At 44.2% G+C, this 22,642-nt stretch overlaps 1 protein-coding gene across 1 annotated transcript in view; it reads right to left on the minus strand.

Moving 5' to 3' along the window:
- Nucleotides 1-556: 556 nt before the first annotated feature.
- Nucleotides 557-22,642, minus strand: part of LOC134081896 (NACHT, LRR and PYD domains-containing protein 12-like) — a 51,298-nt gene continuing 29,212 nt past the window's right edge. Inside the window, exons 6-13 of the mRNA XM_062537594.1 lie at nt 12,799-12,882; nt 10,743-12,656; nt 6,180-6,356; nt 5,720-5,896; nt 4,473-4,649; nt 3,937-4,113; nt 1,776-1,952; nt 557-746 (exon numbers count right to left, since the gene is read on the minus strand). Of these exons, the coding sequence (XP_062393578.1) occupies nt 713-746; nt 1,776-1,952; nt 3,937-4,113; nt 4,473-4,649; nt 5,720-5,896; nt 6,180-6,356; nt 10,743-12,656; nt 12,799-12,882 (2,917 nt within the window). The 3' untranslated portion in view covers nt 557-712. The remainder of the gene's footprint in view (nt 747-1,775; nt 1,953-3,936; nt 4,114-4,472; nt 4,650-5,719; nt 5,897-6,179; nt 6,357-10,742; nt 12,657-12,798; nt 12,883-22,642) is intronic.

Genomic DNA, 22,642 nt, shown 5'->3' on the forward strand with positions numbered 1-22,642 from the left:
GACGGTGCCGCCAGCACCCCACCAAGGGCCGCAACAAACTTTCAGTTTTGCAGCTGTGGGCCGCAAGGGCCGTGGGACTACCCAAACTACGGCCCACAACGCACTTCAATGCGGCCGCCGATAGTTGATCATAGATCCGTCCCACCACGCACGTACAGTAGGTTATCATTGGCTGTTCGCTATTTTTTCCAGCAACGATGTTGTGGTTAACATAAAGTAAAGCTTTAGGCTACACTCTTCTTAGAGAATGTTTACAATGTCAATATCAAAACAGCATGTTACATAGAGATGATAGGCTACTGATAGGATGATAGGCTACTTTGACATTTCTGCAGCAAATCTAATTTAGCCTAGGTTACTCAAATCAGTACAGGTACAACACCTTCTTGTCTGTTTTTGAAAGTGTTTTGTGTGTCATTCACAGGTTATAATGACAACTGTTATGGCCTAGGGGTAAGGCCACAACAAAAGAGGGAGTCGAGAGGTTGGATCTTTATCTAAAATATGGATTTATTAACCAAATCAACTAATAGCAAACGAACAACAAAGAGTGTGAGACGGGTCCAAGTCAGTTGTCAGTAATGCATATATAGTTCACACGTTGCTCAATGTCCATGTTTGCGTGTGTGTGTGTGTGTGTATGTGTGTTGGATCACATCCTCATGTCATGAGTTCCTGCCCCACAGACCCCATCCAGATTTAGGGCTGTGGCTCAACACTCAAACTCTACTGTTCCATGATCAGTTCTGCAGGATAAAAGAGAGAATAGGATCATCAATCAGTGTCCATGACAACCAAGAAACAGGGGGGAGAGGTGTGGGCTGAGGCAGAAGGACACAACTAAACACACACATGAGGAGTAAAAGATGAGAAAGAACTTCAACACATTTCTGACACTTAACACATTTTAACACATTTTAAACAACTGGGCTGCCAATTTCAGAGAGAGATACTCTATAAAGGAAGGCGTGTGTGTGTGTGTGTGTGAGAGAGAGAGAGATAGAGAGAAAGAGAGGGATGGGTGTAAGAGAGGAAAGTGTGTGTGTGTGTGTGAGAGAGAGAGAGAGAGAGATGAGAGGCAGGAGTGTGTGTGTGTACGAGAGAGAGAGTGTGTGTGTGCGTGTGTGAGAGAGAAGGTTGAGTGTAAGAGAGGCAGGTGTGTGTTTGTGTGTGTGTGTGTGTGTGTGCGCGCGCGCGTGTGAGAGAGAAGGACAAGTGTAAGAGAGCAGGTGTGTGTGTGTGTGTGTGAGAGAGAAGGATAAGTGTAAGATAGCAGGTGTGTGCGTGTGTGTGTGTGTGTGTGTGTGTGAGAGAGGGATGAGTGTAAGAGAGGCAGGTGTGTGTGTGTGTGTGTGTTTATCTTTGTGTAAGAGAGGGAGGAGCGTGTAACAGGGATGAAGCAAATGTCAGTGAGCGATAAAATAAATAAATTAGAAAGCAAGAAAGCACGAAAGAAAGAAAGAAAGAACAAACAAAAGGAACGAAAGAATGAAAGAAAGAAATATGAAAGATTGGCAGGAAAAGGTGAATAAAGGAAGTAGAGTAGAAAAAAGTCGAAAAGAAATGAAGAGAGATGTCTGGAGGTTGGAAAGATAAAGAGAGAGAGGGAAGAATGAGAGGGAGAAAGAAAGAGACAAGAGAACAGGTATAGAGAGAGAGGGGGATCAAAGATGGATGGATGAGTAAAAGCAGAGAAACACAGAGAAACAGACAGAATAGAGAGAGGACAGAAACTAAAAGACAGGCATGTTACAGGATAGAGGATATTTACTCACTCTAGTATCTCCAGTTTACAGTGTGGGTCCTTCACTAGAGCACAGAGCAGCTCTACAGCTGATGCACTAATATGGGGATTTTGTCTCAGGTCCAGCTGTGTGAGATTTGAGGAGGAAGACTTAAGAGCAGAGGTCAGATAGGAACAGCTCTTATTGGTCAGACCACAGCTCATCAGCCTGAAACAGAGTTACACATCTGAATTTGAATCACCAATCCTCTACTCTCTCACACTCATTTTCACACACCCACACAGCCTCACACACACACACACACACACACACACTTCTCTCTCTCTCTCCTCACTCTTTCATTATCACTCTCTTCTCACTATTTCACTCTCTCACTCCCCCTCCTCCACACACACACACACACACACACACACACACACACACACACACACACACACACACACACACACACACACACACACACACACACACCAGGACACATACCCCACCATCACCATACTCACATACACCACCAGCACACACACTCACTACCCCCTCACACACACACACATGGGCGGCGCCAGGATAATTTTGTTGGGGTAGCTAAGCAGTTGCTGCGATACAGACAGGTGTTGCTGCACCCCCCCCCCCCCCCCCCCCGAAAAATAGGAAAGAAAAAAAACGTGGCTTACAAATGGCTTAGAAATCATGATGAGAAGGTAGCCCAGACCTATACAACAATTAACTTCATCCGCCTTCGTTTCATGACACCCAGTCCTGACCTCAGTGCACCCAACACAACAGCAGCGGCAGCACAGATAACCAGATGTCACGTCACTTAGCAAATTTTAACATCTGGCCAGACTGAGCTACACACATGCACACACACACGACCACGCAACGGCTATTGCAAATGCAAAAATCAACAAAATACTAGGGGAAGCTTCTTTAATGAACTATATGGATGGGGGAAGCAGAAGCAGACTTTAATGTCTTTGACCATGTTGATGGCTGCTGACTCCAAAGTTCGTCTCTGATATAAATGCCTACTGTAGGCTACCCGATGTGCTCCAGTAGGCTGAGATAAAGTAGGCTAAAAGCAAAATCTAATGTCTTACCGTGGACAGATCTTCCCGAATCCTGTCGAGTTCGAGAATGCTGTTACATTGTGTCCTTCGCGTCGTTTTTTTAATCCAGACAAATTGCTTTGTAGGCATATTAGTGCATATCACCGACTAGTGCAAAAGCAGGTGTTTTTTTTTTTTTACGGGGTAGGCTACAGGGGTTTCTACCCCGGGAAACTTTGAAAACTGTGCTGTTTGCAGTTTCAACGTAGAGAAGATGAAGGCCATTCGTTGGGGTCCTCATCATCATATTTTCATAACAAATAAAGCTAAAAAAAAACCCATGATGAATGAATGAGGTGCCACTCGCTAACTGTAAATGGATTAATCCAACACAACTCCTCGTCCAATTTTCAGTTTGCATGAAAATCGGTATGTTAGCGAGGCACAGAGGTTGGCAAGCTAACAGAGTTGATGGAAGTACTAGGGGTGGGGGAGATGATGTCTCACTCTCAACCTCTTCTTGCACTGGTTGCCCCTTCTTGTATCCATATCAATTAACCAGGCTACGCTGAAGCTGTAGACGGGTTCTGGTAATATCAGTCCAAGAGAAGGGGGAAGAATAGAACACTGCTGTCGAATTTGCAACAAATTATTCCGACTCCTTAGTTAGTACTATTGCAGTTGTGGCTGCTGGCCGTGGAACCTTTTTGGAACCTCATAAAAACTCTGGGCGATTTTCATATTTTGTTTTAAGGCACAGAGGTCCGGGGCTATCTCCAAGACATCCGTGACATTCACCCGCATTAAAAAACTCGAGCCAACTTGATGTTGCTTTGGTGTTGCTTATCAAAATCTTGGTGTTGCTTTAGCTATAGCAAGCAACACCCTGGCGCCGCCCATGCACACACACATTGCACCCACTACCCCCTCTCTCACACACAAACACATCTCCACACACTTTCTCCACACACAGACACAACCCAACACCACTACCACACACACACACACACACACACACACACACACACATGCACGCACGCACGCACGCACACACACACACACACACACACACACACACACACACACACACACACACAAACATATGACCCTCCCCACATACACTCACTACATGTTGTGATGCTTACCGTAGTTCCTCCAGTTTGCAGTTTTGATGACAAAGAGCAGCACATAAAAGTTCCACTCCTGAGTCCAGCAGCTTATTGCTATTCAGGTTCAGCACTCTGAGATTTGATGAGTGTGATGTCTTCAGTGCAGAGGCCAGATAGGAACAGCTTTTATTGGTCAGATCACAACTATACAGCCTGAAACAGAGTTAAACATCTAAATATTAATCACCAATCCTCTACTCACTCTCACTCACTTTCTTTTGACACTCACTCACTCGCACACACAACACACACACACACACACACACACAAACACACACACACATCGCCACAACCACACTTACTCTCTAAGACAGACACACACACGCTCACACTGTTACAAAGGCACACGTTTTGTTTTCTACTGCTCTCTCTCTGCTGCACACACACACACACACACACACACACACACACACACACACACACACACACACACACACACACACACACACACACACACACACACACACACACACACACACACACACACACACACTACATGAAGTGATGCTTACCTTAGTTCCTCCAGTTTGCAGTTTTGATGACAAAGAGCAGAACATAAATGTTCCACTCCTGAGTCCAGCAGCTCATTGTAACTCAGGTTCAGCACTCTGAAATTTGATGAGTGTGATGTCTTCAGTGCAGAGGCCAGATAGGAACAGCTTTTATCGGTCAGACCACAGTTATCCAGCCTGAAACAGAGTTAAACATCTGAATATTAATCACCAATCCTCTACTCTCTCTCAGTCACTTTCTCACACACACACACACACACACACACACACACACACAGTGAAGACGCGCACACACACACACACACACACACACACGCTCTCCACTCAGCGCTGAGTCACCTGGAGCAACAGGGGAGCTACTGCACGTCAGGATGCTCTTCATTGACTTCAGCTCAGCCTTTAACACAATAATACTTTAACACAATAATACCGACATTCTGATCCCCAAGTTAGCCATCCTGGGACTCCCATCATCCACCTGCTCCTGGATAAAATACTTTTTGGTCAACCGAGCCCAGCAGGTGAGACTGGGTCCTCAGCTCTCCTCCTCCCTCACTCTCAGCACTGGCTCTCCCCAGGGCTGTGTGCTGAGCCCACTACTCAACTCCCTCTACACATCCCACTGCAGTCCCGCCCACCCAGAGAACACCATTGGCCAATGTGCTGATGACACAACGGTGGTGGGGCTGATCACAGGGGGAACTGAGGCGGCCTACAGAGATGAGTTCCTGAGACTTGGGGAGTGGTGTGCATCAAACAACTTGGCACTAAACATCACCAAGACCAAGGAACTCATCCTGGACCTCAGGCGAATCAGAGCCAACCCTTCCCCCCTGTACATCAATGTTGAATGTGTAGAGAGAGTGGAGTCCTTCAACCATCGGCTGCCCTCTGCCGTCCTTGTCTGCCATCTACTGTATAACTCCTGCTCTCTCAGCAGGGCCAGACACATCTTGAAGGACACCACCCACCCCGGTTTCACCTCTTTACCCTGTTGCCCTCTGGCAGGCGCTTCAGGTCCATAAGGGCCAGAACACACAGACTCAGGGATAGCTTCTTCCCCAAAGCTGTCACCATACTCAATGCAAACATGCACTGATGTAAATTGCACTCACAACATAGCACTGACCATTCTGTCTGTTTGTTACTTACTGTGTATTTATATGTTTTTATTATATAGTCTTTTATACCGTGTGCACACCCCTACCTCCTCCCCACACACACTCACTACATGAAGTGGTGCTTACCGTAGATCCTCCAGTTTGCGGTTGTGATGACAAAGAGCAGAATATAAAAGTTCCACTCCTGAGTCCAGCAGCTTATTGAGACTCAGGTCCAGAACTCTGAGATTTGATGAGTGTGATGTCTTCAGTGCAGAGGCCAGATAGGAGCAGCTCTTATCGGTCAGATTACACTCACACAGCCTGAAACAGAGTTAAACATCTGAATATTAATCACCAATCCTCTACTCTCTCACTCACTTACACACACACACACACACATACACACACACACACACACATACACACACCAGGACAGGAGCGCAGAGAGAGAGTGTGACTGCAGAAGGTGACCTGGTTGAACTGCACTCCCAAACAGTTCACTCTCCACAACTCTCCAGCATCAGTTCACACACCAGCCCAGTGTACACATACACACACCCCTACCTCCTCCCCACACACACTCACTACATGAAGTGGTGCTTACTGTAGTTCCTCCAGTTTGCAGTTGTGATGACAAAGAGCAGAACATAAATGTTCCACTCCTGAGTCCAGCAGCTTATTGCCACTCAGGTCCAGCACTCTGAGATTTGATGAGTGTGATGTCTTCAGTGCAGAGGCCAGATAGGAACAGCTCTTATCGGTCAGTTTACAGCTACTCAGCCTGAAACAGAGTTAAACATCTGATTATTGATCACCAATCCTCTACTCTCAGTCACTTTCTTACACACACACACACACACACACACACACACACACACACACACACACACACACACACACACCAGCCCAGTGTACACACACACATACACGCACACACACACACACACACATACACACACACACACACACACACACACACACACACACACACACACACACACACACCAGCCCAGTGTACACACACACACACACACACACCAGCAAAGTGTACACACACACAAACACACACACACACACACACACACACACACACACACACACACACACACACACACACACACACACACACACACACACACACACACACACACACACACACACACACACACACACACACACACACACACACACCAGCCCAGTGTACACCCCACCATCTGATATAAGAATAATCACCAGTTTAGTGCATTCCATACAGTAGGGGGAACAGTGGGGCCGAGGAGACTTCCTACCCTGATATTTAACCCACACAACTGTTAAACAAAAGTTTAAGTGGCTGTAAGATCATGTAAAGGTATTATGCTTTAGCTATAGATCAGCACAGTCACCTTTAGCCATCCCACTAGAAGAAGCCACAACACCAGTAAAAGCACTCTGTGTACCGATGACTCCTGGACCTGGAGGTGTCAGACAAATGTGCTATCCCCAGGTGTCAAGAGTGTGTGTCAGCATCTTGAAAATTCTATAAACTGATGCTGGGTCTAGAGGTGTCAGCATCTTGAAAATTCTATAAACTGATGTTGGGTCTAGAGGGGTCAGCATCTTGAAAACTGTATAAACTGATGTTGGGTCTAGAGGTGTCAGCATCTTGAAAACTGTATAAACTGATGTTGGGTCTAGAGGTGTCAGCATCTTGAAAACTGTATAAACTGATCTTGGGTCTAGAGGTGGCAGCATCTTGAAAACTGTATAAACTGATGTTGGGTCTAGAGGTGTCAGCATCTTGAAACTGTATAAACTGATGTTGGGTCTAGAGGTGTCAGCATCTTGAAACTGTATAAACTGATGTTGGGTCTAGAGGTGGCAGCATCTTGAAAACTGTATAAACTGATGCTGGGTCTAGAGGTGGCAGCATCTTGAAAACTGTATAAACTGATGCTGGGTCTTTGTTCAGGAGTGGGACCCCGGCGTCCATTCTGGTTGGCTGTTGGTCTTTCTGGCCACAATAAACACAGTGTTTGCATGGAACTCTGCCTGATTGAAGACTCATCCTTGTTTCAGCAAATACAGTTTCAGTATTTTTCTTGAAGTTCTGAGCTATCTAATCTCAGCACACAAACCCTCATACACACACACTTCCACAAAAACAGTCTGGCTCCCTCTCACACACACACCTCTCCTACAAGTGCCCCTCCACACTCTTTCACACTCACTCACTCTCTCTCACACACACACACACACACACACACTGTAATGGACACCCTTTGATGATGTCATGCTACTGTTTCTGTGTGTGTGTGACATTGCGTTTACTCACACTGGTTTGAGTCTATATTGTAACTAGAATAGCACTCAGAGGGCCAGATGTACTAATAACGTGCTAATAGGGTAATTCCGTGTCAAATCAGACAAAATCCAGGAAAATGGTTGCAGCACCGACTCCGATTTTCTTCAAAGTTAGTCTACACAATGTTTAGGTTCCATAACTAAAACCTGCAAAATATTTTTGTTCAATTCTGTTGTTCTGTTGCTCAGGAAGGAGCAACTAAACACTCAGCTGCTAATGACCTTCTACCGCTCCTCCATTGAGAGCTGACTGACCTACTGTATGCTGTAACAGAGTGGCACTCCAACTAAACACTCAGCTGCTAATGACCTTCTACTGGTCCACCATTGAGAGCTTACTGACCTACTGTATGCTGTAACAGAGTGGCACTCCAACTAAACACTCAGCTGCTAATGACCTTCTACTGGTCCACCATTGAGAGCTGACTGACCTACTGTATGCTGTAACAGAGTGGCACTCCAACTAAACACTCAGCTGCTAATGACCTTCTACTGCTCCACCATTGAGAGCTTACTGACCTACTGTATGCTGTAACAGAGTGGCACTCCAACTAAACACTCAGCTGCTAGTGACCTTCTACTGGTCCACCATTGAGAGCTTACTGACCTACTGTATGCTGTAACAGAGTGGCACTCCAACTGCACAGAGGCCGATAGGAAGAGACTGCAGAGGGTGGACAACACTGCACAAAAGACCACCGGCTGCCCTCTGCCTTCCTTGTCTACCATCTATAACTCCCGCTGTCTCAGCAGGGCCAGAAACATCTTGAAGGACACCACCCACTCCAGTTTCCACCTGTTTACCCTGTTGCCCTCTGGCAGGCGCTTCATGTCCATACGGTCCAGAACAAACAGACTCAGAGATAGCTTCTTCCCCAAAGCTGTCACCATACTCAATGCAAACATGTGTCACATTCTGGTGTTTGGTGATGGTGATTATGGTACTATGAAATCTGTGTTTGGGGGAAAACTGTGATATGGGGTGGGTTGAACTCTGCACGCTGCTATTGAGGGACAAGGACTGATTGCACTGATTACACGGACTGATGGACTGGCTAATGGGGCGAATTGAATGATTGGGACATGGGTGGGGTTAAGTGCTTTTTATACAGGCCCTCGAAGACTGTGGGGGAGAGTTGGAGATTCCCTGTGTTGTCACGGAGGTTGGCGCGGTCCGGGGGTGCAGCATTGAGAAGCCCAGTGGGAGACAACGCATGCATGCATGCCGACAAAAGGAAAGTGCTTATTTCTAAAGTTACTATTGTGTATGCATGGGCCACTGGCTGCTCTCGCTGGACTGTAAAGTATGCGTGTGTTTCCTTGTCGTTTCGGAGAGCTGTGGAAGTCCGGGACGGTGACCGAGCCGAGGAGGAGAAAAGACTGAGAGGCTTCAAACGACGCGCATCTAAGGAAAGTGATCATAATCCATTGCTCAGTGTGAGTGGGCTACTATTATGTTGTGAGTGGACTCTTGAGTGTTTCCTCTTTCGTTGGCAGCGCGAAGGGAGAGATGTGGATGTATCTGTGCTCCGGCCGACGCGACTGGAACCCGGAAGACTAGGCTACTGACTGTGGACTACGGGCCCCGCCCCCTTCGTCTCCGGGTCGCGGCTTAAAGGGACAGTGGTTCGTGAACTTAATGTGTTTTTGGTCGGCGTGGGGAAGCCGCCGACCAAATTATTCTCTTTTCCCATCTGGGTTGTGCATTGCACTCATTAGCTGGCAAGTGTGGATTGAGCCCCTCCTATTGGGGATCTTGAGTGGCAGAACAGACGACTCCTCTATAGATGGACTACCGTGACAGTGACACCCTGTGATTGATGTATTGTGTGGTGTGAACACTTATATATGTGTGTGTGATCTGATTCCATCATTTGCAGTGATCAATGGAAATTTAACTTGTACTTTTATGTGGTGAAAGTGATAATTATTAATTGTATTGATCCTAGGTATTTTTGAGCTTTGTATTTTCCTGTTGCTCGGCTGCTCATCTGTGGGGTTGTATTGACTGTCTGCTCCTCTCTAAAAACTGGTGTTTGTGTGGCTATTCCTGTATTGGCTACTCCTGTGCATAGGCTATGTATCACTTGCTAGGGGCTACTGCATTAAGCTGGCGTGAGGGTGGCTGCCAACCCATTGATTAATAAAATTTGTAAAATTACTCTTGTCTGGTGTTGTGTGTCAGAGAGGACCGAATCTGCGTCTTGCTGGGCTAGACCGGCACGACACATGCACTGATGTCAATTGCACTGACAACATAGCACTGACCATTATGTCTGTCTGTTTGTGTTTCTAACTTTATATGAATATGCTTTTATTGTATAGTGTCTTATTTGTTTGCTACCTGTGTGCACTTTTAAGGAGATGCTCTTTAAATCTCATTGTACTTTGTATAATGACAATAAAGGCTTTACATTTTCAATTTGTTTTAAACAGGAGAGGAGCACAGAGGGGGAGGCTGACTGCAGCACATTGTGCTACACACACACACACACACACACACACACACACACACACACACACACACCAGGTGAGGAGCAGAGAGCAGAGGGGGAAGGCTGACTGCCGCAAGTGACCTGGTTGAACTGCACTCCCAAACACACACACACACATACACATACACATACACATACACATACACATACACATACACACACACACACACACACACACACACACACACACACACACACACACACACACACACACACACACACACACACACACACACACACACACACACACACACACACACACACACACACACACACACACACACACACACAGACTGTACAAAAACAGACACTGAGAAAGTGCTACTTACAGAGCTGATGTGACTCCTGGCAGCACCTTCACGAGAACTTCCTCTGGACTGAGGAGTTCAGTCTGGTCTTCCTCTGGTGTCTTTATGTACTTCTGCAGGTCAAACTCAGCCATGTGTTCTCCTGACATCTTAAACTTCCATGTGTCAGTTTCCCACTGTCCCGGTAAGAGTGTCTCTACATGTAGCTCTAGTGACCTCTTTCTGTGTTCCACTACAGCATGGTGATTCAGCTCATTCAGACAGTAGAACAGGTTGATCCTTCTGTCTGAGCTACTCTGATCTCTGATCTTCTGTTTGACATACTGGACTGTTTGCTCTGAGCTATCTGATTGGCTGCTACTCTGTGGCAGTAGGTGCTTTAAGAGATTCTGATTGGACTCCAGTGAGAGGCCCAGAAGGAAGCGGAGGAAAAGGTCCAGATGTCCATTCTTACTCTGTAAGGCCAGGTCCACTGCAGTCTTGTGTAGGTCATAAAGTGTTGCAGCTCTGAACAGAGCAGAGAGCTGAGAGCTTTGCTGTTGGTCAGGCATGTTTCTCTGTCTGTTGCTGAAGCAGAGGAACACATACAGAGCTGCAAGAAACTCCTGGATGCTCAGATGCACAAAGCTGAACACCTTCCCCTGGTACAGCCCAGCCTCCTCTCTGAAGATCTGAGTACACACTCCTGAGTACACTGATGCTTCTGTGATGTCAATGCCACACTCTCTCAGGTCTTCCTCATAGAAGATCAGATTGCCTTTCTCCAGCTGTTGGAAAGCCAGTTTCCCCAGTTTGAAAATCACCTCTTCATTTCTCTCTTTTCTCTGTGTGTACTTGACATCTTTAATGCTTGTCTGAATGACCAGGAAGTGTGAGTACATTTGAGTCAGAGTCCTTGGCATTTCTACTTTGTCTGATTCATTTGAAGTTTTCTCTACAACGGTGGCTGAAATCCAGCAGAAGACTGGAATGTGGCACATGATGTAGAGGCTCCTGGATGACTTCAGGTGTGTGATGGTTCTGCTGGCCAGGTTCTCATCACTGATTCTCTTCTTGAAGTACTCATCTTTCTGTGGGTCATTGAATCCCCTTATTTCTGTCACCTGGTGTGGACACTCCGAATGGATTAGATTGGCTGCAGCTGGTCGGGTGGTGATCCAGAGGAGAGCAGAAGGAAGCAGATCCCCCTTGATAAGGTTTGTCAGCAGCACATCCACTGAAGCTGGCTTTGTCACATCACAACTGGTTGGATTGGAGCGGAAATCTAGAGGAAATCGACACTCATCCAGACCATCAAAGATGAACATGACTCTGTGATCTGAACTACAAATGACTCTGGGATCTTTGATTTCTGGGAAAAAGTGCTGAATAAGACCCACGAGACTGAGTTTCTTCTCCTTCATCAGGTTCAGCTCCCGGAAAGAAAGAGGAAATATGAAGTGGACATCCTGACTGGCTGTTCCTCCAGCCCAGTCTAGAATGAACTTCTGCACTGAGACTGTTTTTCCGATGCCAGCCACTCCCTTTGTCAGCACAGTTCTGAGGGGTTTGTATTGTTTAGGTTTGTATTGTTTGGGCTGAAACACTGTGCTCTTCCTTTTTGCCACTTCTTTTCTGTGGCTTTCTTCGACCAGAAAGCGTTCTTTTCTGAGTCTTTCCTCTTTCGGGAAGCGTTCTTTTCTGCGTCTGTCCTCTTCTGGTAAGCCTTGAAAGATGTCACTGCATTTGATGGGCCTGCCTTGTGCTGCTTCTCTCCAGGATGCCCTCTCTATCTGCGTGACCTCATGTTCATCATTGACCTCTCCTCTTCCCCCCTCTGTGATGTAGAGGTCTGTGTAGATCTTGTGGAGTAGTCTGGTGTCTCCCTGCTGTGGGATTCCCTCAATCAGACACTTAAACTTCTTCTGCAGGTGGGATTTGTGGATCTGCTGAAATCTGTGTGTGAAAACATGATTCAATGATTGCAGTCAAAAACACACATGTGTACACACACATGTACTGCACTTCCATTGTGATGTGGGTAGACACCCCCCCCCCCCCCCCCCCACACACACACACACACACACTCTCTCCTCACCTGGTACCCCCATGGCTGGTGTATTGTTCCTCAGAGAGACTGGTGTTAGAGGCAGCACCCCCCTCCTCAGGAGCAGATCTTACTCTACAGAACAAGCAGAGAACAACCACCATCACCACATTAACTCTTTACATTAAACACACACACACACATTCACACACATTCACACACACACACACACACACACACACACACACACACACACACACACACACACTGTAACAAGATTCTGTAGTTTTCACAGCATCACTACTGTATAAGAAAGGAATACGTACTGTGATTGTGAATAGAGTATGTTACTGTAGTTTCGCTATGAATTATGGTCAAAATTTGCCAAACTACAGTAATAAAGTTTTGCTGTGAATCAAAATACAGTAAATATCAATCTGACCCCTCCCTCTTATCAACTTTGAGAAAAAATCCAACATGGCTGACAATCGTTTGGGGTTTTCTAGGTTTTCTGCACATAAATTAAAAGTTAGGCTATATTATTATTATTATATCTTTATACTTTATGCGAGGACTAAGCATTGATCAATCGAATCGGCAGGTTATTGGATCAAAAAAAGGTCTGTAGTTTCCAGTACGTTCAAACGCTGTTTAATGTAAGTTGCTGTAGTAGTAGCTACAGTAACTGGCTGCAGCTGGCGAATATCGCTCACCTCGTTTTGGGTCACCCTGGGCGGAATTCAGAATTAGCACACTTGTAATTACTGGACTTCGGTGTGTGTGGAGCCAGATTTGGTCATTTCCACTCGCCATGGATCATTATCTTGGACAAGTGGGATTCCCTCTACAGTAATTTCGTTCATGCTGTGAATCAGTCTACAGCAAGTTCGAGCGGGAGTCGGAGGATCACATCGGTATTTACTAACGGTCGTCGGACGCTTTCCTTCAGTCTGCTGCTCCAGTATGCTGTGCTTGGAGAGGCGTTCCTGCTGCAGGTAAGTTCAGTTCACTCTCTTGAATGGAGACAGTACTGCAGTTTGTTCATTTGGCTGGATCATGTAGGTACTTATTTCTTGGTTTTGAATTGTTCGATTAGGAATACTCTACCGCAATGTATTTTGTAACGTCAGCTAGCTACGTAGCCTAATCTTTGACTACGTCTCGCTAGCCACTTGCTAGTTAGCAAGTTGTTTGTTTGGATGTAGCCTACATTGCACATTTCAGTCTCCAAATGTAGAAGTTGCCCGAAGATCGATGTTTAGTTAAAATAATTTGTCATATACATAGGAATGATTAGCCAAAATTGTTAATGATTGTGTAGTATGGTAATTGTCATAATTTTCCCTTGCCAGGTAGCTAAGCTACATTAGCAAGGAGGAGCACTACTGGAACATCGCAAAATCAGGTATGTGGAGGTGCAACAATACGGGGTAATGGCTCTCTCAGTAAGAGATATAGATAATCTCCTCCTCAAAATAGAAGCTTTATATATACACATTATACACCATCTCTCCAAAGGGTCTAAACATGTATTTTGATCTTAAACCCTTCTTCTGATATTTCCACCATAGTCTTCCGTATGACAGCTAATTATAAATTCATATACACTTAATTTTTGATATGTATTGTGATTCTATGTATTGCTATTTCATGCATTTTTGCATAATACTTCTGCACTGATGTTTTGCCAGCACATGCATTTTGCTCAATGTTGTTATGCAATGAGATTTTGGGCTAGTCTGTGCTGATTGTCACCCATGGGTGCACCCCGCCTGTTTAAGGTAGATGCTTGATTACTAGGCCTATTGGTCATGTGATATAGGCCTTCTATGCCAGTTTCTACTTTGCCTGATGGAGATCTGTTGATCGAAACGTTGCCTTTTAACTAATAAAGAATTGTTTTGGAGCCATTACAGTGTGCAGACCATCACCTTTGCTTTTTCTCTCAAGAAGAGGCCATTTTCCTCTTGACAGATGTAGTATTGTTATTTTCCCCATTTATGTTTTGCTGTCATTTGTGTTGGTGATATATCTAAGGTTTTGTGTGCATTTCTCTGCCTATCTCCTGTTGTAGGAAACCTCCACTCAGGCAGACGTGGAAACCCACCTCTCACTGCCAAGCACTCCCAGGCTGATCATGCTTGGTAAGATTCCAACATAAGACATATAAACTAAATGGCCAGGAGGTGCATACATTTCTATACAGTCTTCTCATTCTGAAAAGCTGCCCCATTGACTTAGTATGGCGTTGTTCCTTTGTCATTACCCTTGTTACTACATGCAGTCAAAGGAACTCACAATATAAGCGACAATCCATCAGAGAAGAACAATGACATCTATTAAAGTAACACTTACGAGTTGGGTAACTTAAAAAAAATGTTTCCAGAATCATTTTAGTCGTGCATCAACTCATAACAGGGTGATTGTCACTTCCACATTCACTTTGCGGCCCTCGATCAGCTATAACCGCACTATGTACGTTTACCAGATCGGGTAGCGGATCTGTAGTTTGATGCAGTGATATGTAAGAAACTACCAATGTGACTTGCTTCGATGTCGCAATACATCATACTTTCACGAAACCATGCGACATACTCTACCCTGTCTGTGGACATAGTTATTTGCAAATCCAGTGCTGAATAAACAAATAGCATGCGTGCAACACGGGAAAAGTGCTTTATGTTGCTTTAACACTCTAGGAAATAAGCTAAGCATTAATCAAGTTTACCATGAATAAGCTCACAAAAAATGAGTTAGACCCACTTCTCCAGGCAATGAAGTGAGAGGGGTCGCGGAGGCTGGAGGAGGAGAGGTAGACGGTGCGTAATGGCGTGCGTAATGGCGGCCGCGGAGTTTGAACTGTGCAACGATAACGTTAGACCGCTGACTGCCAGCTCCGCCCTGACTGAGATCAAAAGTGAACTAGCTTCAATTGAAAAACTCATTTCAGTCCTTCTACAAAAACAAACAGATCTTGGTGCACGGCTCACCTTGTTTGAAGATCAACGTCTACCTGTTCCTTCATCGGTGGATACTACTCTGAACCCCGGTTGCTCTACCTGGTCTCCGGTGGTAGATGTCACGACTCGCCGCTCCACTCCTTCTGTCCCGGCTTGTCAAGTTGGTGTTGCATCGGAGTTGGAACTCTACAACTCCTTTGCTCCTCTGGCGGATCTTCCCACGTCGCCTACATTACGGCGGAGTGGAAATCATAAACGTCCCGATGTCTGGGGTCCAGCGATGTGCCCCTCAAACCCGCCTGCTCTCTGGCAGGCACGACCAGCATCGTCCTCGATGCAACAACATGGAAGTCGCAAGGCTACCTCCAAGCGCAACAGGTCCCCAGGCAGCGACGCCTCAAGTCCGGTGCACGTCTCCGACAAGCGGCTCAGAGTCTCCTCATCTCCCCAGGAGGTGTCATCAGGTGCCTTGGCTTCCCTTGTTTACCTCTCTCCTACAGGCGACGGTGGCCTGTCGAGCCCTCGGGCCGCTGCGTTGTCCCAGCTAGCTGCTGACGCTACTGTTGTTAACCTGTGTAGCCCATGTCAAACTCCACAAACGCTGTCCACGGCTGACAGCGTCTTTACTTCTACAGACAGTACCGATGGCCTGCAACTTCCTCCCCACACAACTATTCACTTTAACCGTGATGTTCAGTGCACTCCTGAAATACTCATTGTTGGTGAATCGATTGTTAGAGGCCTAACTATACCTAGTGCCATCACTTATTGTGTTTCGGGTGGTAGGGTTATTGACATTTCCGGACTCATTCCCTCACTACTGGAAAGGCATCCCTCCGTCAACATCGTCATTGTCCACGTGGGTACAAATGACGTCATGGCCATGGACGAACTCGAGACCCTGTGTCTCACCATAGAAAGTCATGGAAAACGCTGCATCATGTCTGGCCCTATCCCTTTCAATTCTAGCCATTCTGATCGCTTCAGTAGGCTGTATGCTCTACATACTTGGCTAAAGAATTTTTGCAGTGCAGCTGGTCATGACTTTATTGCTAACTTTGATATATTTTGGACAAAATCTAGTCTTTATCGATCTGATGGTGTGCACCCAAACAAAACGGGTCTCCTACAGCTAACCACCAACTTTATCCAGTTCATTGCTTTCAGTACACTCTGACATGCATCACAGCATGACCCAATTCAGTTCACTAACACACCCAGCTCTGGTATGGGTCCTGCTGATCCCTACTGCTCTCCCTCTCATATAGACACAGGGGGTCAAACTACTTTACAAAAATGTAGTTCCTCTCATCACCTGCAGATGGCCCTCCTAAATGTCAGATCGCTATGTAATAAGACATTTCTGGTAAATGATATTATTACATCTGTAAACAATGATTTTATTATATTATTATTTTGTTTAATGTTATTTTATTTCATTGAATTTTCATTCATTCTTCTGTCCATGCATTCCCCAGATAGAGTGTTGAGTGTTTTGGTTCCGGGGGGGGAGTGGTAAACTATGGCAACTATGAACTTCTTGAGGCATCACCTTGAGGCATCACCATCTGACTTTTCTTTTGCACACTGCTCTCGCTCACATCAGAAAGGTGGCGATGTAGCAGCCCTCTTCTCTGATGTGTTACCCTGTAAAAATGCTTTTTTTGGTACTTATTCCACTTTTGAATATTTAGCTCTGAGGCCATCAAACACCTCTCTTATAGTCACAGTCTATCACCCACCACAGTACAGAGCTGGCTTTATTTCTGATTTTGGGGATTTTTTATCAAATATTGTGACTAAGTATGATTTTATTCTTATCTCTGGTGACTTTAATATTCATGTCGATAACATAGCTGATTCTTTTGCGACTCAGTTCACTGATCTGCTGTCATCATTCGAGCTCACACAACACATTTCTGTACCTACTCACAGCCATGGTCACACCTTAGATCTGGTTATTTCTAAAGGCTTTGAGGTTTTTATAAATGGCACTTTAGATGTTGGCTTCTCTGACCATCTGTGTATTCTCTTCAGTGTTTCCTGGCCATCGACTAGACAGGCTTCTGGTGTGAAAACACTCTTAAGACGCAACATTAGGGAAGACACCTCTGATAAATTTATTATGGCTCATAGAAATGCTGCTCAGTCATGTGACCTGAGCCAGGTCTCTGTTGCACCCTTAACTTTAATTTCTCCTACTGGTTTTGTGGGTGATTCTGTTGTATCCTCCTGTTCTGACACCTTAGTCAAGTCTTTTAACTCCTCCGTTTTGCAAATCATTGACAGCATTGCACCATTACAAATTAAGACTATCTCAGTTAAACGGAGGCCACCCTGGAGGACCTCACAGACTGTCAGCGCCTTTAAAAGAACCTGCCGCAAATATGAACGACAATGGCGTAAGTCTAAACTGCAGGCTGATTTTATAAACTATAAGAATCATATTTTTATCTATAATAGTGAAATTAAAAAAGCTCGAAGGCAGCATTTCTCTCAGATTATTGCTGACAATTCAAACAACTCCAAAACACTGTTTAGTACCATTGATAAGCTAATCAACCCTCCACATACGATTCCCACAGAGCTTCACTCTGTAGAGAAGTGCAATGAGTTTGCTACCTTTTTTAGCGAAATTTTTTTAACTATCAGGAGCAATATCACGATACCTTCCAATGCAACTTCCAGCTGCCTATCTTCAAGCCACTCTCTATTTCTCTGTTCAACTGGTCTCCCCAGTTTCACTCCTATTCACCAAAGTGACCTGGAAAAGATAGTCAATCAGCTAGGTTCTGCTACTTGCTCTCTTGATCCGATACCTACCAAGCTGTTCAAGCAGGTTTTAAGCTGTCTCGCTCCTGAGGTTCTCAATATTGTCAATACCTCCCTCCTGTCTGGGATTTTCCCTTCTTGTCTTAAACATGCTTTGGTTACTCCACTGCTAAAAAAACATAATCTTGATCCCTTGGCTTGCGGGAGTTATAGGCCAATCTCTAACCTACCTTTTTTGGGTAAAATTCTTGAGAAGGTTGTTTACAAGCAGCTTTACTCTTATCTATCTCATAACACCCTTTTCGATACCTATCAGTCTGGTTTCCGTGTAAATCATAGTACAGAGACTGCTTTGGTCAGAGTTATAAATGATCTTAAAATTGCCACTGATCACCATAAAGTATCTGTTCTCGTTCTTCTAGATTTAAGTGCTGCATTTGACACCGTAGATCACACCATTCTACTCCAACGCCTGCAAGATCTAACTGGCATCCAGGGTACAGCTCTAGCTTGGATTTCCTCCTACCTAAATGGGAGAACTTTTTCTGTCTCTATAAATAGATTCTGTTCAGATATTATGAACATCTCGTATGGGGTACCTCAGGGGTCAATCCTTGGCCCTTTGCTTTTTAATTTATACATGTTACCACTTGGGTCTATCATCCGGCACCATAATATTTCTTATCATTCATATGCGGATGATACCCAACTTTACATGTCTATATCTTCTGATGACCCCAGTCCAGTAAATGACCTAATCAGTTGTATCTCGGACATTAAAAACTGGATGGCCCAGAATTTTCTATTGTTAAATGACAGCAAGACTGAGGTTTTAGTTGTTGGCCCAAAGGCCCAGAGAGAACATATTAATTCCTTTTTAACCCCCCTTCTGGTAAAACCCTGTGGTGATGTCAGAAATCTGGGTGTGATCCTTGATCCTGATCTTAACTTTGAAAAGCACATATCCACTGTTACCAAGACAGCCTTTTATCACCTCAGAAATATTTCAAAGGTACGTGGCCTTCTGTCTCTACAGGACTCAGAAAAATTAGTACACGCTTTTATTTCTAGTCGCCTGGATTATTGTAACTCACTTTATGCTGGCGTTACCAAACAGGCACTTAACAAGCTTCAGCTTATTCAAAATGCTGCTGCTAGAATACTCACAAGAACATCCAAATTTGATCACATCACTCCTGTTTTAAAATCACTTCACTGGCTTCCTGTACAACAAAGAATCCAGTTCAAAATTCTCTTAATTGTTTTTAAATCTTTAAATGGCCTAGCACCAACATATATTTCTGACATGATCTCACACTATCTTCCAACGCGTTGTCTAAGATCATCCAATAAAAGTCTCCTGTCAGTCCCCAGAATCAACACAAACGTGGCACATGGTGCTTTTAGCTATTGTGCCCCAACTCTGTGGAATTCTCTTCCTTTGGAATTAAGGTTAGCTCAATCAACTTTCTCTTTTAAAAAGGGTCTTAAAACATATTTATTTTCACAAGCCTTTGTTTGAGTTATGTTTTTTAATTTTTGCCCCTCCGAATAGATTATTTTATGTGCTCTTGCTTAACTCTTTTAACAAGTGAGTTGTATGGATGTTCTCATCTTGGCAAAGTGTTTTATTTATTTTATTTTATTTTATTTTATTTTATTTTATTTTATTGAATTGTTCTTTTTCCAGTGCTGCTTTTATTCTTATTTTTTTAACCATTTTGTGTGTCCATATATACATGTGTGTATGTGTGTATGTGTGTGTGTGTGCGCGTGTGAGCGTGTGTTCATATACAGTATGTATATTTTCCTTTTCATTCAAAGCACATTGAGTCTATGTATGCCATATGAAATGTGCTATATAAATAAAATTTGATTGATTGATTGAATAGAAGACAAGAGCAAATAGAGAGAATTTGGCAAAAATCAAATTTGGCTCTCCATTTATAGGGCTTATGAATGGTTTGTACTCTAGTGAACCCTTTGTTTTTTAATAAGATGTCATTAGTCAGTAAATGTTGCGCAGAGGTTCTTTTCCAACGGATTGTCGCTTGCATTCATTGCAATGGATTGTTGCTTCCTATGATATCTTAGACTAGTGTTTTCAATTGTTTTTGTCTGTCAAGGCACCCCCCAACATGTTAGAACATACATATTGTCTGCATGCATGCATGGGTGCATGGGACTATGGGTGAAGTCTATGGGTGAAGTCTGCCAGACTTCACCCATAGTCTAATCATGTGATGCTAGTGTATTTTTTCCTCCTTCTGTAGCATCTTACTCATGTTTCCTTCTGTTTTCACTACAGTGAAGAGGACTTCAGTCTACAACTCTATACTCCATTTCTCCAGCTATCTGTTGTGATCAGGACGTTCTCTAGTTTTGTGGAAAATACATTCCCAGTTGTAACTGTTCATAAGCTGTGTGTGTGTGTGTGTGTGTGTGTGTGTGTGTGTGTGTGTGTGTGTGTGTGTGTGTGAGAGAGAGAGAGAGAGAGAGAGAGAGAGAGAGAGAGAGAGAGAGAGAGAGAGAGAGAGAGAGAGAGAGAGAGAGAGAGAGAGAGACTGTGTTTGTGTTTGAGTGGACCGGCAGTTTAAAAACTGCAATCATTACAACGTGTAATTGTAATCAAAGATGTGTTTGTTTTCAGTGAGTGGGAGCAAAGTTTAAATAAAGGACCTTTTAAACCTTTAATCTTTTTCTCTCTGTATTTTGGCTATGGCTATGGCTATGGTTATTTAGCAGACGCCTTTGTCCAAAGCGACATACAAATAAATAACAATACAAATTAAATTAACAGTGAACAATTACAAACTAGGGAGAATAGTAATATTATCAGTAAAACAATAATTTTAAGCACTAACCTAATGAGAAATAAAACAGTGAAATGAGAATAGCAATCAAATAAGTCACTCAGTTAATTATATATAATAATAATAACTAAAGCATGGTATTGCTAAATTTAAGGACAATAGCAAAATAAATTTCAAATTCTATCAATAGACAAATTATAACAAAACAATACTATTATACAAACCATAACACATCACAAACTCAAAGGACTAAGTGCATATTAAATAAATATGCCTTAAGACCCCTCTTAAAAGATCCAAAGCTGTTGCTGGAACGGAGAGCACTGGGCAACTCATTCCACCAACACGGAACCACTGAAGAATAGGATCTACAATTTGACCTAGCATGTATGGTTGGTCGACATAACAGACGCTCCTCAGAAGATCGCAATGGGCGGTTGGGAATGTACAACGTGATTAAAGAACTGAAGTAGCTGGGAGCAGATCCAGTCAGTGTCCTATAGGCCAGAGTGAGGGATTTAAATTTAATTCTGGCTACTATAGGGAGCCAGTGGAGAGTAACTAGGAGAGGGGTTACATGTGTCCTCTTTGGCTGATTGAAGACCAGTCGTGCTGCAGCATTCTGAATCAACTGTAGTGGTCTTAATACACAAGCAGGTAGGCCAGCTAACAGAGAATTACAGTAGTCCAGCTTGGAGATAACCATTGCCTGTACAAGAAGCTGAGTGGAATCTTGTGTCAGATAAGGTTTGATCTTCCTAATGTTGTACAGGGTATACCGACATGACTTTGCAATTGAGGCAACATGCTCAGAGAAAGTAAGTTGGTCATCAATTATGACACCCAAGTTACGTGCCGATCCGTTTGGAGTCAGTGAGGATGAATCAAGCTGGATATTGATCTGTTGGGGAATAGCTGTTTTTGCTGGAAACACCAAGAGCTCAGTTTTGGAAAGATTAAGCTGAAGGTGCTGATCCTTCATCCAGATTGAAATGTCCTTCAGGCATGCAGAGATTCGATGGGAAACACTAGAGTCCTCAGGTGGGAAGGATAGGAAAAGTTGAGTGTCGTCCGCATAGCAATGATATTCAAATCCATGAGAGCGAATAATCCCACCTAAAGAAGTGGTGTAAATAGAGAAAAGGAGGGGCCCTAATACTGATCCTTGGGGGACTCCTGTAGTGAGGTCATGAGACTTTGATATCTGTCCCTGCCAAGACACGCTAAAAGAACGCCCTTTAAGGTAAGACTTGAACCAGTCAAGAGCTTTCCCAGAAATTCCCAGTTCGTATAGTGTAGAAAGGAGAATGTCATGGTTAACCGTATCAAAGGCTGCAGATAAATCTAACA

This window comes from Sardina pilchardus, chromosome 1 (assembly GCF_963854185.1).
Source record: "Sardina pilchardus chromosome 1, fSarPil1.1, whole genome shotgun sequence".
Classification (NCBI taxonomy): Eukaryota; Metazoa; Chordata; class Actinopteri; order Clupeiformes; family Clupeidae; genus Sardina; species Sardina pilchardus.